Source organism: Danio aesculapii, chromosome 15 (assembly GCF_903798145.1).
Source record: "Danio aesculapii chromosome 15, fDanAes4.1, whole genome shotgun sequence".
Taxonomy (NCBI): Eukaryota; Metazoa; Chordata; class Actinopteri; order Cypriniformes; family Danionidae; genus Danio; species Danio aesculapii.
The window spans coordinates 29,535,790-29,555,127 of NC_079449.1; the positions used below are offsets into that span (position 1 = coordinate 29,535,790).

The following is a 19,338-nucleotide window of genomic DNA, read 5'->3' on the forward strand; positions in this document are numbered from 1 at the left end:
TCATCATCAGTTATGTGGTTGTCTCACCCCTACACACACACATGCCAATCTTCATCAGTTATGTGGTTGTCCCACACACCCCCAAAACACACAACACACACAAAGCATGCCAACAGAGATAAGGGTGGATATAACCTACTCAGAGGAACGCTTCAGTGAGCTCTATTGATAATTATATATCAATTACTGTATATAATGCATTTGATTGTGAGTAACAGTAACAGCTTTGTAACAGGGGAAACAGTAATTAATTTATTTCCATTAGTAATGCTGTTTATTTATAATTATTACCATCACTGCTCACAACACAGCAACATTTTAAAAAAGCAAACCTGAACTCAATAACATTAAAGAAGCCAACATGTAAACGCACAACCCAACGACATTAAGCATAACATTTGTTAAGTGAAGTGAATCTCTCATTTTCATTTGATTATCAATAAACCTCACTTTAAGACAAAATGCACATATCCAAAATGGCAAGTTTTTGATTATTACTTATGCTTATTTAAGACATAAATAGCTGTGTTTAATATCAAATGAACCAATCCAGATAACTTAGTATCTTTTGTGTATATTTGTCTGTTCATAACTTACTCAAGCTCGTAATCATTCTATTCTCGCTGCTTCTCAGATTGCGTGTATAGAAGCTGATTTGGGAACATCATTTTTGGAGCACATCTGATAGTCGCATAAAATATGCTAAAATATTGAAACTTTATACAAATCAGATTACAAAATATAATCAATAAATTAGGTTAAAAATTTCTTGAGATGTCTTGAGATATTCAGCGTTCCATGCCAACACTGCCCCTAGTGGTTGGGAGCATTTCTGTTGTGTTGTGGCTCAAAGTTCACTCAAAAAAGAACATTCACTTACTATTTATTCACCCTCAAGTGGTTATAAACCTTTAGGAGTTCTTTCTTCTGTTGAACAAAGTAGAAAAGTACAAAAGTAGATATTTTAATGAAAGCTTAAACCCAGTAACCATTGACTTGCATAGTAGTTGTTTTTCATTTGTCATTGTGTTGGGGCTTAATGTTGTGAGCTTACGTTTATCAGCTAGCGTATGTTAAGCTTTTTTAATGTTATTGTGTTGTAATCTTATTTTGTGTGTTTTGAGTCTGTGTTTGCTTTTTTGTTTCAATTTTGTTGCGTTGTACACTACCGGACCACCATCAGGGCTGGCCCGTGGCATAGGCAGTATAGGCAAATGCTAAAGGCGCCGTACATCCAGGGAGGCGCCAGAAATGAGGGAAGAAAAAAAGTAACTTCCACTATTCTTAAAACTATGGTAAGAAAGGAATAAGCCCACATTAATTTAGTTGCATAGTGTAAAGCCTACTACTGATAATACTAATATCACCTAAAACCCTAAAACCTAATTTTTTTGATGGGTCAACAAGCTCGGCATGTCAAAACGTCCCAAACTGTCTGGTGCACAGGGGAGGCAAAAAAGAAAGGAAAGTGGAGGAAAAACAGGACAAAGACAGAGGTTTTGTTACAATATAGATGATTATTTCACTGCATCCGAACGAGGATTGATAACGCCATTACCAATTAGCATGGCGCATACCTGTCAAATCTCCCGTTTTTGCCCGCTATCATTCCGTTTAAGTATTTTCCCATATTCTCCCCCGTATGTTTAATCTTTATATGGAAAGTGAAAGTACCATCAATACAAAGCCGTTCCTGTGATATGATTGCAAGAGCTGTTCAAGAGAATTGTGCTTTCGCTTTATTTTGGCTTGAAAGCATGTTAAAATGAATATAAAACATCAGCATTCACTTTCTTTCCATTAGAAAGAAAGCTGTGCGTCGATCGTCGCAACCTCTGAATCAGTTTAGCTACAGTATGCATGCTGAATGATGGACGTGTTTGGTATGATAAACTTTTCCCAGATAAGCTTCTGATGTTGGGGGGTAGTGTTTGGAGAGTGTAAAGAGTGTGTAAAAGTGTAAAATTCAAGTAAATAAATGATGGAATAGCAAAAATGTTGTAATAATGTTGCTTGGAGTTGCATATTATATTAAGTCAATATAAGCCCAAATATGGTTTTAATGAAGAGTTATTTTTAAATCCAGTCAACATTCAGAATGGATAATGACTGGACTAGTAAGTCCACAAATTCAAGCAATATTATAAACTTGTGAAGATAGAATGAGGTTTGTTTAAAAATTAATGTTCAGGTAATATTTTGATAAGAGACATTGGAGAGATTGACTATGCCTGTGTCCACAGTGTGAGTCTTCTGTTTGAGAATAAACATTTACTGATTGTGAGTGGCAGTATATCTGCCCTACATGTTGAATATGCAAGAGAGAATCTGATAATGACATTTTTTTTAAATTTGAAAAAAGTCTATTTATATGTAGTCAATGGCGGAGTGCAAGAATATGTGTATAGCATAATTAATCATCTCATCATTTCATTTAGAAACTATTCAGAATTATGCATAGTTGTTTTCTGATGTCATCACTGTCTTTTGCATTGGACCAGTACCATGGCCTCTTCTCAAAAGCCCCCCATCCCCTATTTATTTATAATAAGTGTTTTAAATAAATATATATGAAAATATTTAGATTTGTTTTAAATAAAAAAAGTATTAATATAATTTTTGGAATTATTATGTAACACGTGGAGTGACAGAGACAACAATAGGATCCAAGTGCAGGTTTATTCGGTAGTCAGGCAAGCAAGGGTCAACACAGGTGCAAACAGATGAATTAAGGAAATCCAGAATCGTAGTCACTATAACAGGCGAGAGGTCATAGGACAGGCAGTGAACAGGGACAAACAGACAAACTTGGCAAAGGAAACTGCATTGAATTGTCACTTTACAGGTAAACAAGACTCGGCAATGTGAATGACTGCGTGTGCTGCTTAAGTAGTGTGGAAATCAGTCCAGAAGAAGCATCAGCTGTGGGAGTCCAATCAGTGGCGACTTGGAGCAGGTGTGTGTGTGTGGCATGACTGAATATGTAGTTCATAAGATGTAGTACATGTGAAAGTGAGTGCTTACCAGCGACCTCTGGGGGTTAGAGATCGCTGGTAATCATGACATATTATTATTATACAATTAATATTCTAAATAAATAACAGAAATTTGTCCTAAATGTAACTGTAACACAAAGACACAACTGAAGTGATATGCTAAGATCATTTAAGAAGTCCTTTGCAGGAATAGCCTATTAATTTAGTTCAGTTGGCATTTCTGTGTGGAGTTTGTATGTTCTGCCCTTGTTGATGTGGGTTGCTCCGGTTTCCCCCACAAGTCCAAAGACATGCGCTATAGGGGAATTGAATAAACTAAATTAGCTGTAGTGTATGAGTGTGAATGTGGATGTTTCCCAGTACTGGGTTGCAGCTGGAAGCGCATCCACAGTGTAAAACATATGCTGGAATAGTTGACGGTTCATTCCGCTGAGGCAACCCCTGATTAAATAAAGTGACTAAGCCGAAAAGAAAATGAGTGAATAAATGAGAATTATCTGTTGTCTTTTAGACCAGACTCATACATTTTTTAGGCCTAATCCTACCTCCCTGACTTTTCATCCCTCCTTTCTGCTTCATAGCATGTTTAGTTAAAATAAGATCAGGTTTCACAATGCATGAGCGCTGCATATTTTTTTAACTGGGATTCCTCTTCTGTCTTCAGATGTGCTGCTGAGGTTTCTCAGTCCCACAGTTGAAAAAACTTCTTTCTAAGTATTTTGAATATACAATTGCTTTGTTTAAATAAGAGAATGTCCAAGACAAAGCTAATACATTTCTTATATGTACACTAGCAGTGGAATTTACTGTGATGCGACAGGGTGCCACCTGAAATCTGTCCTAGGGCGCCAAATTGGTTAGGGCCAGCCCTGACCACCATTCAGTAGATATCAATGTAAAGTGAGGTTAAAAATGTCAGTTAAAGCCAGTACAAACACTTAATTTAACTGTATATCTGTGCTTATATCACAACTAGAGATGAAGGGCAGTCATTTGGTGCCCTTGAAGTGAAAGAAGGTTGCCCTCAAGGGCAAAATATCTAACAAAAGTAGCTCTGAAAGGACTTAAGCTTTGGTCTTTAGATTCACAGAGCTGTAGTTTGCGGACTAAACCACCCACCACTACTAGAACCAGGATCAAGTTGGATTTTAACCCTGCAGCTTTACAACCTAAAAAAAAAAATCTTCGAAAGTCATGACATAGACATCCCCCGGAGCAATGCAGTTACAACACATTTACCAAAGAGAAGATATTACTTCCGTCCTTTTCTTGAATCGGAGTTGACTTTAGCTGTATATCATAAAGACTTAAAACTAGATTTGGAGCCCAATGTTCTTTTCTTTCTCTGGAATTTGAGTAGTAACGTGTGATGTGATGAAAAAATGTGATGTAGATCATAGTGCAATGTTGTAATGTACAACGATGGTGTTGTTATAAAACAAAAAGTGTTTGTCAGGTAAGATAAATGTTTTAGATGTTGTAATATTTAAATTAGTTAGATTTACAAAAAAAAAAAACAGGACAGATGTACAAATTGCTTTTTAATATTAATGTGCAGTTACATTTTGCACAGTTGATATAGAAACGTATCAAAAAGTGACAGTGAATGCATGCATTATGTTGCAAAAATATATCTATTTTAAATAAATGCAATTCTTTTAAACCTTCTATTCATTAAGTAATCTTTAAAAAAAGACTCCCTCCCTAGCAAAGTAAGAAAGAAAGAAAACTATTACTAATACATATTTTTTTCTGAGAGTTAATGATCATCTGATGCTGCAATTCAGATTTCATTCATTTATTCATTCATTCATTCATTCATTCATTCATTCATTTTCTTTTCGGCTTAGTCCCTTTATTTATCAGGGGTTGTCATAGAGAAATGAACCGCAATCTTATCCAGCATATGTTTTACTACTGGGAAACACCTGTACACTCTCACATTCACACACATACACTATGGCCAATTTAGCTATTTCAATTCACCTATATTGCATGTCTTTGGCTTGTGTTGGAAACCGGAGCACCAGGAGGAAACTCACGTGAACACGAGGAGAACGTGGAAACTCCACACAGAAATGCCAACTGGCCCAGCCGAGACTCGAACCAGCGACCTTCACCACTGAGCCACCGTGCTGCCGCAATTCAGAATTGAACAGGACTAAACTGCGTCTAAAAACATAATCAAATATAAATATTGAATACAAACATTGCTGCTACAAAAATAATAATTTCTGATCAAAAATAATATTTAATCTAAAATATTTTTAAAAGTATAAATGTATAATATTTAGACTTGATGAGCATTAGATACTTGTTTCAAAGCAAAATAAAAAGCCTAATATTTATAATATAATATAATATAATATAATATAATATAATATAATAAAATATAATAATGTAGGCCGGTGCAGTGCCACAGTGGGTAGCACGTTCGCCTCACAGCATGAAGGTTGCTGGTTCGAGCCTCAGCTGGGTCAGCTGGCATTTCTGTCTGGAGTTTGCATGTTCTCCCCGTGTTCGTGTGGGTTTCCGCCGGGTACTCCGGTTTCTCCCACAGTCCAAAGAAATGTGCTATAGGTGTATATGTGAATTGGGTAAGCTAAATTGTCTGTAGTGTATATGTGTGAATGTGTGTGTATGGATGTTTCCCAGTGATGGGTTGCAGCTGGAAGGGCATCCGCTGCGTAAAACATATGCTGGATAAGTTGGCGGTTCATTCTGCTGTGGTGATGCCTGAATAATAAAGAAACTTAGCTGAAAAGAAAATGAATGAATGAATGAATAATATATCATTTTAGAAAATTATAATAGGATGTTACGATATTATGTTGGCCATATATGCATTTGGTTATTAATTTTTTTAATAGGTTTGAGAATTATTTATATGATAAATAGCTTTGTAAAACATTCAGAAAACCCATAAAATATACTTCACATCTTATCAAGCAAAACAAAAACAATACCCTGCCTATTTTTTAACATATATTTACTGCTATTATTATTCTTATTTTTAATATTATTATTGTTATGACTTTTGTTTTCTCCATCTAATTCCAATTCCAAGATTCAAAACAAATAAAACACCCTCTCTGCCCCTTTTTTTTTCTAGTAAATAACTGACTCCTGTACGTGCCAGAGGCTTCGGTAACACAGGATGAGTTTTCACTCTCAGCATCTACTCTACAAGCTTATCAGGTTGTGACATGTATCTGTCCCATTGCAAATACACATTAGCTTTCAAAAACATTTGATCCTACATCAAAACGGTCTCCTTTTGTGAAAACCCTGAAAGCTGTAACGGCAAGAATGGAGAAAACACAACACTACAACCATTGTCTTGGCATCCCCGGTGTTTCTCTAGCATTACACTACGCACGTTTTGTGATTTTAGGACATAACCATCTGCTCTGATCGCATCTTCCTGTTCAACGCCTCATGAAAAAAAGCGAATGACAAAACGAAATGAAAGACGGAGGAGCTGTAAGCGTTTGCTCAACACAAGTCACTGTTTTACTATGGCAGTAAAAGGAAATGCACTGTAGCCGGAGCAAAGCTGCCGTCCCCCGAGGAGCAGCATTAAAAGTTACCCTGACAGGCTGGAGAAGTATAGTGTGGCTGGGATTATCAAGCTACAAGAGGTCTTTCCACTTGTTCCAGTCCTCTGAGGTGGGCCATGCTCGAAAATCGCAGCGTAAATTGATTTAGAAATCCACCACAAGACAACGATTTTATTTACTGCAAAGCGTGAGCAATTTGGGCCGTGCTAAAGAGAAAAACAACTCTCAGGGTAACGCTACAAATGCATATCGTTTCCAATGTAATAAGGTTTATTATGGCTGAAAATAATTCACAGAGTCCTTACTCTCATATAACACAATGCTCGGGAGATTATGACTAAAAACTGCCACTTATAAGAAGCCAGACACCAATAAATCTCCACTTTTCTGAGACGCCCACATGGTGCAAATAAGCAAAATCCTAGCTTCTCTGAAAAATCAGGGAAAACACACGCCTGTGGCAACATTTGTGGAAAAAAAATATTATGGTTTTTTTTAGCTGCATGTTTCAGTGTCCAGTGAGTGGCAATACAACTGTAAAAAATGCTGGGTTCACAAATCCTACATGTTGTCCCAACACGAATTGATTAAGTTCGAAGTATTAAAGCCTGCTCGGTTAGATACTCAATAGCTTCTTCCCACAGGCTGTTAGAGCCCTCAACTACAGTCAATACCCCCCTCTGAAATCCCATCCACCCACACCATCCATGCATTCCTGAATATGTCCCATACAGGTGAGTGGGCTTAACAAACCACCTGTGGAAGGACATCCTCTCGTCTCTCTAACTCTTGCACCAGGTTGTAGATTTGCACTATGGACTCTTTCTTAATCACTCCATGTCTCTTGGAAACATTGTGCATTTTAATTGTGCTTCATTCAGGTGAGTGGGCTTGACAAACCACTTGTTGACGATTTATTTAAACTCCATTTATTTAAACTCCAGAGTTGAAAACAAATTCTAATTTGTAGGAGTAGGGGAGAGTGGGGCACTTTTACAGTTACACTTTTTGGTTTTGGCCAAATAATGAACAAAGTAATGGGGTTAAACAAACCATATTGTTTTACCAACAACACATAAGCCTCACCTATAAATGAGCACTGAAAGTATGATCGGCGGACCTATGGTTTCTGTGCAGTATTGCCAAAAGTGCCAGGAGGAAAAATGTTACTATTTACCCCACCTGAGGGGCCAGTTGTAAAAAATAGACGGTTAGTGGTAACACGTTCTTATAAAGTCAGATTTCACACATTTAATTTAAATTCTGTTTACTTTATATAGTATATTTCCTCAGTACTTAACATAATTTTTTTATTTTACATAGCACAGCATGTTTATTTATTTATCTATTTATTTTATTTTATTTTATATGTTAGTTATGCAGTTTTTTTTAATAATAGCTCTTATGTCCAGTGTTGTGTTTGTATTTGTGATTAATCTATGTAGCACCAATGTCCTGTGAGATATGACATTTCGTTCCTCTATATGTGCACACATGTAGCAGAATGACAATAAAGCTCGACTTGACTTGACGACAAATTGAAGTGGATTTAAAATAAAATAATTAAATTGGTAGTTTGAACAAGTAGCACATTTTTCGAGTTCAGATTACAAATATAAATGTGTATATGTGGCAATGTTTTCTTAAACTGCTTTACAAATGCATGCCACAAAATTAGTTTGACAAAATGTTTACACTCTCTGGCTCTCACTAATAGATTGAGCTAACAAACATCCACCCAAACTGGTTGAACCCAAAACATCAAACACTTTTTTTTAAAAGTAAATCTTAATAAAGTGCATATTTTATTTTGAATCACTTTGTTTCAAAGTGTCTGAATATGCAACAGTATGTATGATGCAGAAATGTAAAGCTACTGCAACATCAACTGGCACTAAAATGTTTATGCGTTATTATCTGAAAATAACATACCACCTACACTAAATCTGACTCTCTGTATGAAAATGGCAATTAATAAACTGTTGGGAAAGCAAAAATATGTAAGTTGATCTAATATTCTTGCTTGGGCTTTAGTTAAAAAGATATTTCACCCAAGAAAAAATATTCTGCCATCATTTACTCACCCTTGATCTTGTTCCAAAACAATTGGAATTGCTTTTGTTACGGTGAACACACAAGAATGTATTTTGAAAAATGTTGGAAACCTGTAACCAATGACTTTGTTTTTTCTTATTATAGATGTCAATGGATACAGGTTTTCAGCTTTCTTCAAAATACCATGATTATATATATATATATATTAACTTAAAACAGCAGAGTGAAAAGTGAAAAGTGTCAAATTTGCTGCCTCTTGTGTCCATTTCAGCTGAAAACTGCAGTGAACTGTGTACGCTTGTGGAGTTTTGCAAAACTGTTGTTAGAGGCCCATTTTCCCATTGAGGCTGAGTGGGAATGAGAGGAAGTGCAGTAATCAGCAGGTGGTGTTTGCTCAGGTAGAGGTGACAGACATTGAGCCGAGCTGGAAGTGGAACCGCTTCCAGGCATGAGAGGCACGTAAACTCTCCCATCTGCAGATGGGACGCTGATGACATCATCCCCAAGCACCTGCCTCTGATATCAGCTTTATCAGAGGCTAATAACTGCGGAGACAAACGCCTCAATGACGAGCTACCCTCTTCCATCTCTTTAGGCTAATGTCTTCAGCTCAACAGGACAGCATGTAATAGCTGCAGCTGCTGGACAGTTAGCGGTCCCAAACACAACCTGCTTTAAACAATAACAACACTTCAATTCTTCTATAGCAAAGCAAAGCTTTGTTAAATCCCAGGCTTCAAGTGCCACTGTCATAGCAATTATTGCCTGGGCTTTGAAAAATCCAGCTGTCAGGCCTTGTTAAGGATTAAACATGCACTGAACACAATGCACTTCCTGCGTTAATAAGAGTAGTACTATGAAAAACTCTCAGGTGAAGCGCATTCAGTAAAACAATTAACCCTCTATTGCACGCATTACCAAAACAATGTTGAAACGAAATTTGGAATTCACTTGTCTTGCATAAAAAGGACCTCATTAGTAGAGTCAAAGACAAATTTAAAAAAATAATTTGGGATAGGGATGGATTCTTTTTAGGTAGGCCATGTGGTGCTTAAAAGAAATCATTCAAAGACATGTTTTTATTTTTTAAATGTTTGTGAATATTCCAGAGTGACATTTCTTTCCTTCTTTTCTTTCTTTTGTAGGGCTTGAAGCTTTCGCTGCTATTCTGAACCAATAATCGGAAACAGAAAGCAGTTAAAGAATGTCTTTTTTAAATCAATTATTAATCTGACTCCATTGTAATTAATCTGACTCCATTAAAGTTGTTACATCCGGAAAGTATTCATAGCGCTTCACTTTTTCCACATTTTTTTATGTTACAGCCTTATTCCAAAATGGATTAAATTAATTTATTTTCTCAAAATTCCACACACAATACCCCATAATGACAATGTGAAAAAAGATTTTTTGAAATTGTTGCAAATTTATTACAAATAAAAAACCTGAAAAATCACATGTACATAAGTATTCACAGCCTTTTCTCAATACTTTGTTAATGCATCTTTGGCTTTTTGAATACTGTATGATGCCACAAGCTTGGCACACCTGTCTTTGGGAATTTTTGCCCATTCCTCTTTGCAGTACCTCTCGAACTCTATCAGTTTCGATGGGCAGCGATGGTGTACAGCCATTTTCAGATCTCTCCAGAGATATTCAATGGGGTTTTGGTCTGGACTCTGACTGGGCCACTCAAGGACATTCACCGAGTTGTTGTGAAGCCACTCCATTGATATTTTGGCATTGTGTGCTTTGGGTCACTGTCCTGCTGGAAGATGAAACGTCGCCCCAGTTTGAGGTCAAGGGCACTCTGAAGCAGGTTTTTATTCAGAATGTTTCTGTACATTGCTGCATTCATCTTTCCCTCTATCCTGACTAGTCTTCCAGTTCCTGCTGCTGAAAAACATCCCCACAGCATGATGCCGCCACCACCATGCTTCACTGTAGGGATGGTATTAGTCTGGTGATGAGCGGTGCCTGGTTTTCTCCAAATGTAATGCCTGGCATTCACTCAAAAGTGTTAAATTTTAGTCTCATCAGACCAGAAAATTTTGTTTCTTATGGTCTGAGAGTCCTTCAGATGCCTTTTGGCAAATTCAAGGCAGTGAGTGGCTTCCGTCTGGCCACTCAACCATACAGGTCTGATTGGTGGATTGCAGCACAGATGGTTGTCCTTCTGTAAGGTTCTCCTCTCTCCAGAAAAGAACTCTGGAGCTCAGACAGAGTGACCATTGGGTTATTGATCACCTCCCTGACTAAGGCCCTTCTGCCCCTGATCACTCAGCTTAGATGGCCGGCCAGCTCTAGGAAGAGTCCTGGTGGTTCCAAACATATTCCACTTATGGATGATGGGGGCCACTGCGCTTACTGGAACTTTCAGAGCAGCCGAATTTTTTTCTGTAACCTTCCAGTCCTGTCTCGGAGGTCTACAGACAACACCTTTGTCTTCATGTTTGGTTTGTGCTTTGACATGCACTGTCAACCCTGGGACCTTATATAGACAGGTGTATGCCTTTTCAGATCATGTCCAATCAACTTAATTTACCACAAGCAAACTCCAATTAAGCTGATGAAACATCTCAAGAATGATCAGTGGAAACAGAATGAACCTGAGCTCAATTTAGAGCTTTATGACAAAGGCTGTGAATACTTATGTACATGTGATTTTTTAGGTTATTAATTTTTAATAAATTTGAAACAATTTAAATTTTGTTTTATTGTGTCATTATGGGGTATTGTGTGTAGAATTTTGAGGAAATAAATTAATTTAATCCATTTTGGAATAAGGCTGGAACATTAAAAAAATTTGTAAAACGTGAAGCGCTATGAATACTTTCCGGATGCACTGTACATGTTTATATATACAGACAGTAGAATGAAACAAGCTAGCATACTGTATAAACAAATTAGCTGTAACTTATTTGCTGCTGAGCAACAAAGACAGTGAAACTGCCTTTGTTAACATATGGGGCTAGACACAGAGCAAAAGCCATTCTCATACATAAACAGTTACCTTCCCTTTTTATACCTTAAGCAAAGCATTGTCAAACAAATACCAAACCCCCAAAACTAGCTGAACATCAAAGTAAAGTTGAAGAATAAGGTGGGGGATAAGTACATTACCATACTCTCCTCAGGCCATGACTCAATAATAGTAAACAGATTGTATATTGAAATACAAGCAATCAATGTCTCTATTGTTTTCACCACTACAATGCTGAAGTCATAAACTGTCAAATGACACCAAACATGACAAAGTTACATGAAGGAAGATCACAAGCAGACAAATTGTGTATGGTGAAAAGTACATGGTTACTGTAAGACAAATGGCAGAGATGTGTATTTGGAGCTGTGATGAACTCTGCCACGCCAGGAGGACTCATCTTGTGCTTGGAATGTCTCAGTAGTCCTTCATTGGCATAGAAGGAATAGCATATAATATTTTCTCAGCTTACACTTTCTATTTTCCCTGGTCCAGAAGTCTTTATAGTTATGAGGTATTAAATCATAAAAAAACAAACAAACAAAAATATTTAAATGCTAAAAAGGTTCATACTTCAATAGAAAAGTAAATAAATAAAGTGCAATATAGTGGATTTATATCCTCTACGTTCATATCCATCCCACTATCACACAGAATTGCTTTAGGCAACAAACATATTTAAGCAAATTCCTCAAAACATTCAAATAATTTATATGTTCAAAATGAGAAAAGCCTGCTTACTAAGAAATGAAAATCATGTTTTTGATGGATGGAAAAAAAAACACAATAAAAATGCTTTAATAAAGGCAGATTTACTAACTCCCGAAACAATTACACTGTATTGTGTGATCAAAACTAGTTACTAATCCTAAATAATCAATTTTATTGGCACCAAATGAAGAAAAACCCGAGCAATAGAGGGTTAAACGGTTCTGCCTTACACAACACATCAAACAAGAGGGCAAAACACAGAGCTTTGAAACCGAAAATATATGAGGACTTGAAATCCTCGAGTCACAACACAACATTACAAGCCGACATCAAGGGCTTGCTGTCCAGACACAGATTAAGACCTAGACTGATTCTGAAAACTAGCCATTAACGGTGTCATTTTGTCCGAGCCTATAGATTTAGCTGTCTGGGAAACGCTGCTCTCATGGATTGTTGTTTACAGCTGCAGATTAAGTTGAAGTACATACCGTATACATAAAGAATGTAATCATCGTAGGCTTCTCCCACTAAGTTAGATGCCACACAGCGGTACGTTCCGTTATAGGACTTGTTAAGGTTTTCGATGAAGAGATCAGAGCCAGTTACCAAGGCGTGGGAGGGGAAATCATCATCCACTTTGAGCCAGTTAATTTGATGAGGCCTGTAAAACATCAGAGTAATCATTTAGTGCTCAGTGTGAAAATGTTCAGACAGAGGCAGAGAGGATAATGCGCTTTATTCAGGACAACTTTAGCGCTGCTATAAAACCACCACCTGCAAACAAATGCACACAATGCTATCAAAGCTCAGCTGCAAACACTTTTTTGTTTACTCCACATATCAGCTGATTTCTGTTGCAAAATATTACCGTTTTTTACTGTTAAAGTAATCTAGATCTAATCTATCTATCTATCTATCTATCTATCTATCTATCTATCTATCTATCTATCTATCTATCTATCTATCTATCTATCTATCTATCTATCTATCTATCTATCTATCTATCTATCTATCTATCTGTCTATCTGTCTGTCTGTCTGTCTGTCTGTCTGTCTGTCTGTCTGTCTGTCTGTCTGTCTGACTGAATGTCTGGTCCACATTTACTTAATAGTTTGAATTAACAAAATATAAGCATAAATTGAAGAGGAAGGGTCTGTGACTGATCATAAACCATTACAATAAATCTGCTCAAAATATTATGTATTATTGTCTTAAACAATACTTAGTAAACCACATTGAGAGATTACTTTAAATATTATCATCTTATAAATTTTGCATTTATAAGATTTATAAGACTTAACATTTGTAAGACTTAACATTAAGTCATTCCACATTGTACATTGAGTCAAAAGAGAGTTTAAGTCCTACATACAGATAAAATATTTTAATACGGTAAATATTTTAAAAGTAAAATAAAATTCAATGACGGGGCTAATAATTCTACAATACAATAATTCAACAATTCGACTTCAACGAATGTGTATATATATATATATATATATATATATATATATATATATATATATATATATATATATATATTAGGGGTGCAATGGTTTAATCTACACACGGTTCGATATGTATCATGGTTTTAGGGTCACGGTTTCGGTACGGTCCAGTTTGTGCTATGCTTACAGTGCCTACAGAACAATTCAAAGAACAATAAACATATTTATTGGTTAACAAACACCTGAAAATGCAACAGCTTCACACATATGACTAAATTTGCATGTTCTCGCATTAATTAAATAAAAGTAGTGCATTTTAAAAATTGCATGTTCAAAATAAATTGTTAAGAAAAAATAGAGAAAAGCTTACATTTCCCCTTTTTCTATTTAACATCTCACAATGTTTTTGTGTCTGTTTAATCCTGATGGCAATTAATTATTATTATTTTTTTTTATTATTAAAAGTCATGTAATTTGTAAATACAAAGACACATACATCCACAAGAAATCATTTAAGAAAGTGCAGCTCAATCTTGTTTGTTTGATTAGACAGCAGTGGGAGTATTAGGCTGCTGTTGCGCTGACTTATGCATGCATCCAATGTATTGATAAAATTTCTTCAAGCTGTTTGCATCAGGCATAATTAACCATAAATAATAGAATATGTGTACCTGGCATATAAAGTGTAATAAATATAAAGGGAACTGATCAATGCATTGTTTAGTGTCTAAGGCAGTTTTGGGTCTGAGATATGTTCAATCACAGAACCAATGCAAGTCCCATGTGATTCAGTAGTTGCACGCTTTATGCAGGATTTCTCAGAACTGGGTAACATCCATACACGCTCATTCACACACATACACTACGGCCAATTTAGTTTATTCAATTCACCTACAGTATACCGCATGTCTTTATACTGTGGGGGACACGGCCCACCCGGAGGAAATCCATGTAAACATGGGGAGAACATGCAAACTCCACACAGAAATCCCAACTGGTCCAGCTTGGACCTGAACCAGTGACCTTCTTGCTGTGAGGCGACAACGCAAACCACTGAGCCACCATGCTGCCCACTGCACATTCTTTTGTCTAATATTAACATTTAGTTTTCAATATCTAATGGTGTATTTTACTTACAATAAAAAAGTTTATTTTGCTATATCACAGATTGTTATACATTAGGTGAACAATTAATCCATGCAAGTTAATACACTGAAAGAAGAAACGTTTGTTTTGGTATTCTTCAATCAATGTCTGATTATTTGCCTCTGTGATTGGAGTGGCGGTCCTTCTCTGTTGAGGTACACTACGGTTCAAAAGTTTGAGGGCAGTAGGATTTTTAAATGTTTTAAAATAAGCTTATTCTGCTCACCAAGACTGCATTTCTTTAATTAAACATACAGTACACATTGTAAAATTGTGAGATGTTATTGCACTATAAAATAACTGTTCAAAGGTAGTTTATAATTTAATTTAATCATTTATTATTTAATATTATGATGAATTTTCAGCTTTATTATTCCAGTCTTCAGTCACATGATCCTTCAAAAATCACTCTTTATTATTATTATTATTATTATTATTATTGTTATTATTATTATTATTATTATTATTACTCTTAATGGTAATTTTATAAAAATTAACAATAATTATGAGCAGAGTAATAATTTCATTTGAAACTACAAACAATAAGTAATAAATAAATACTTAATAAATATTTAACTATTTAACATATTTTTTTTACATTTGATAAATGCCACCTTGATGAACAGAATAGTTTTATTTAAATTATTAAAGAAAATAATAAAAAAAAACTGACCCCAAACTTTTGACCAGTAGTGTAAGTTTGACGGCTTCAGCTATAATATTCTTACCTCTTTTTACCTAGTTTGCTACTAGTGAATGATGCACAAACAGAACGCCAAACCCCATACTTTATATTTAGTTTCAGTATTCAAAAGTACATAAACATCCTCACAGGGGCCCCAACATTCTTGAAGGCAGGGAAGTTTGTTGCTGACGAAAGTGAAGAGCCTGGGGGGTGTTTGGGGATTGATTTGGCCCCTCAATAGTAACTCTGGTGGCCTTAAAATGGATTGGGGCACTTAGAGTTGTCAAAACAACCCCCAACCTCACCACCTCCCACACCCTATAGTTGCCCATGCATCCTGAAATAAAAGTCTTAGCAACTTCTGGTTCAGGCAGACTTTAAAGTGGTTTGCATTAAGCACAAAGGTGACTTTTCAGTTTCAATGAGCCAAATATGACAGGTGTTATGTGATATACTCACATCTAGCCAGAAACTAAATTGCATTTGATTACTTTTTGGTCCAAAAAATCAAAACACAAAATACTCAAAAGCAATTAAATGCATAATTATATATAATTCAAAATATACACATACTAAAATCAAGGTTTGTCTGTCTATGAAAAAAACAACAACTATATTTTATAGAAGCAAGAGACTTTATAAATACAAGTTTTGAAATCTAACTTCTAAACCTTGCATTTGCATACCTGTCTATATATCCAAGCTATTCTAGTTATCATCTGTTATTATCTGCATGATAAAGCAAGCAAACAAATTCATCTGAAATGAGTAAAGTGGCTCGAGGGCCTTGTGTCGGACTCACTGTGGTTTTCCTTTAGCTTTGCATGTCAGCTCGAGATTTTCTCCTTCTCTGGTCAAACCCTCTGGGAATCCCACCACAATCTTCACTTCTGGTTTATCTGCACAACGGACACAACAAAGACACAAACACACACTCGTTTCCAGTTGCACTGCGGTACATTGATTGGGCTCTGTACCCTTGAACCTATTGTATCTATCTAATTATCATTCTAAGGCCACATACCTGCCTCTCAGTCTGATTAGAAAACATCCCCGGCAGGTTTAGACATAATTTGCGCCCTCGCATTTATACATTCACGTGTATTATGCATTCATGCTTAATACAAAGAGCTGCACAATGAAGCCAGCAGATCTTGTGGGCTTTAGTGTTCACATTACACTATATTAAGTCAACCCAGTGAGCCTAAAAGAGTGCGAACATGACAGGATGTGATTTTTATAGCCCGGCTAAAGCGTGTGAGGGAGGATGACACTGCTATGAATTTAAACAGTCAATTTAACAGTACTGTAAAATGTTTTTTCTTCTTCTCTTTTATCTATGTTAGTCAAAATGTCAAGCTGTTACAGTTGAGCTGATCCCTCCTGCCTTTTCTTCTCAAAGGTCACCCTGAGCAGTCAGCTATCTGAATAAATTAATATTCTGCCAAGATTACAAAAGGGTAGGTTAACCTTTCCAGGACTTCCCGTGCCACACACAAAAAAAAAAGGTGCAGCAAACGCTCTTAATCAATGCATTATTTGGCGGACAGCATTTCATGCTTACGCATAACAAGACAGGGTCTGTTTTAATTAAAGCAAATGCCTAGACCTTGGCCAGGTTAAAAGGAATAGTTCAGACCAAAATTTAATTTCTGTCATCATTTACTCACTCAATTCCATTTCAATCGCATAAAGTATGACTTTAAATCTTCTGTGCTAGGAATAAAAACGAATCCTACAGTTCACAGTGGCCTCGGCTAAAACATGAACATCAACAAAAGGATATTACAATAATGCATATGATTTCACGTCTTCTGAATTCACATAATATGTTTAGGTTTGACATTTTAACCTGTTATTCTCATAATCTTCTCCTCCAGTGAACTGCAAACGGCAAATGGATCACTGAGTCACTCTGAGTCAAGAGACAAACTGTTCAGTCTAAAAGATTCATTTGTGGTTCAATGAGTATGTTTACATGGACACCATTTGATTTTAATACGATTACGACAATACTCTGATTAAGAGTCTACCATGCCCAGGTAGCAAAGAATTCTGGCCCAGATTTGGCATAAAGCTTGCACAGCAGGCATTCGCCCGGCACTGACATACAGCATGTGGGCCAAACATGGTCCAGGTTTGGCAGAGGTGGCACTGTCTTACAGGCTGCACGCAAGACTTGGGTGAGATATTAAATGTAGTATTTGACCCAGATGTTAAAAATGTAAATGTGGGCCACAAAAGTTTGGCCTATCTTGACCCACTTTTAAGAAAAAATTCTATCAATCAGGTTGCTTCAAGAAAAAGCGTGGCCATAAAGCAATTAATAGGTTTATAAAATTCTTTGCAGTCATGACACACCAACATATCTGGCCCAGTTCAGGCCCAGTTATGGGTAATTAACTTGGCTGAGACTTGGCCCAGATATGGTCTATGTTTGCCTCTGAATGGAGGCCAGACTTGGTCCAGTCATGTACCGTAATTCACTGCGGCATGTGGGCCAAGCAAATGCTGATGGTGTGGGCCAGATATGGGCCAGCGAAGTTTCGCTATGTGGGTGTGAACAGCGATTTTTGATTTATTTAATCTGATTAAGGTTATGATCGAACTAAACAGAAATCGAATTATTAAGACATGTGGAGTACGCAAATTTTAGTCGCATTATTGAAGTGCAGTACAGACATTTTGCGACATGATATTCCATACACACATGGCTGTTTGACACTATTTTCTGCACCTACGGAGTCAGTAAAGGATCAAATTCTACTTAAATAACACTCTTCCAGTAGTTCATACTCGCATTCAATATCTCTTTGTCAAGGGGGGCATGCATGAAATGTTCCTGAATGAAAGTGAAAGTGCCAAACAGCAGTTAAAGTCTACAAATTAAAAATAAACACCCAAAATTACATGAAACTCCAAAGGAAATGTGAATAGCGTGGTGAAGCAATTAATCAAATTATGTGTTTTAACAAATAAAACAGGATCATGAAAGGAGCATTCAAAAAGCAACTAAACACCTTAATCATATTATTGTCCTTTTTAGATTAAGGCAAACAATTTGAATACTGATGTCCATGTAAACAAAGTGATTGAAAACAATTGGTTTACTTAAACTTCTTTTTGAATTAATTTGGTCATTGTTGGAGCTTGAGGGGATAGTTCACCCAAATATAAACATTTACTGACAGTGTTATACCAAAACCTGTATGGGTTATTTCTTGAGTTGAACACAAAATAAACATGTGAAAAGGCCATAATAGAGACAACAAATAGAAGGAGAAAAAAACTACTGTGGAAGTCAGTGGGTATCTTACATTTTTCAAATATCTTCTTTTGTTTTCAACAGTTATGTAGGCTGAGGATGAGAAAATGATGACTAAATTAAAAGTTTTGGTTGAACTGTCCTTTAATACTGTAGATTTGTTGTTACTAAAAAAAGAACGGAAATAAACAAGACACACAGCTTAAAGGTGCAGTAAGTATATTTGACACCCAATGATTGAACTAGGTATTGCATTCCTGGATCAAAGCAAACGCAAGTGCAGGTTGCCAGATTGATGGCACGCGATAGAATATTAAAAGGAGTCTTTGTTCTAACCAACACCTCAAATTGATATATTAGAAACGGCTTCTATTTCTTGCAGCTGAACAACAGAAAACTGACAGTGATCACATCAGGTACACCTCCTATGCTTTATTCAGTGTTAAATGCTAACAAAGTGAGCTTGAATGCCATTTTACATGACATTTA

General features: G+C 36.3%; 1 protein-coding gene across 3 annotated transcripts in view; it reads right to left on the reverse strand.

Moving 5' to 3' along the window:
* cadm1b (cell adhesion molecule 1b) overlaps positions 1-19,338 on the reverse strand; it is a 350,413-nt gene that overhangs the window by 85,437 nt on the left and 245,638 nt on the right. For all 3 annotated transcript variants that reach the window (XM_056473895.1, XM_056473897.1, XM_056473894.1), the window contains 2 exons: positions 16,387-16,483; positions 12,794-12,966 (listed from right to left, as the gene is read on the reverse strand). In XM_056473895.1, the coding sequence (XP_056329870.1) occupies positions 12,794-12,966; positions 16,387-16,483 (270 nt within the window). The remainder of the gene's footprint in view (positions 1-12,793; positions 12,967-16,386; positions 16,484-19,338) is intronic.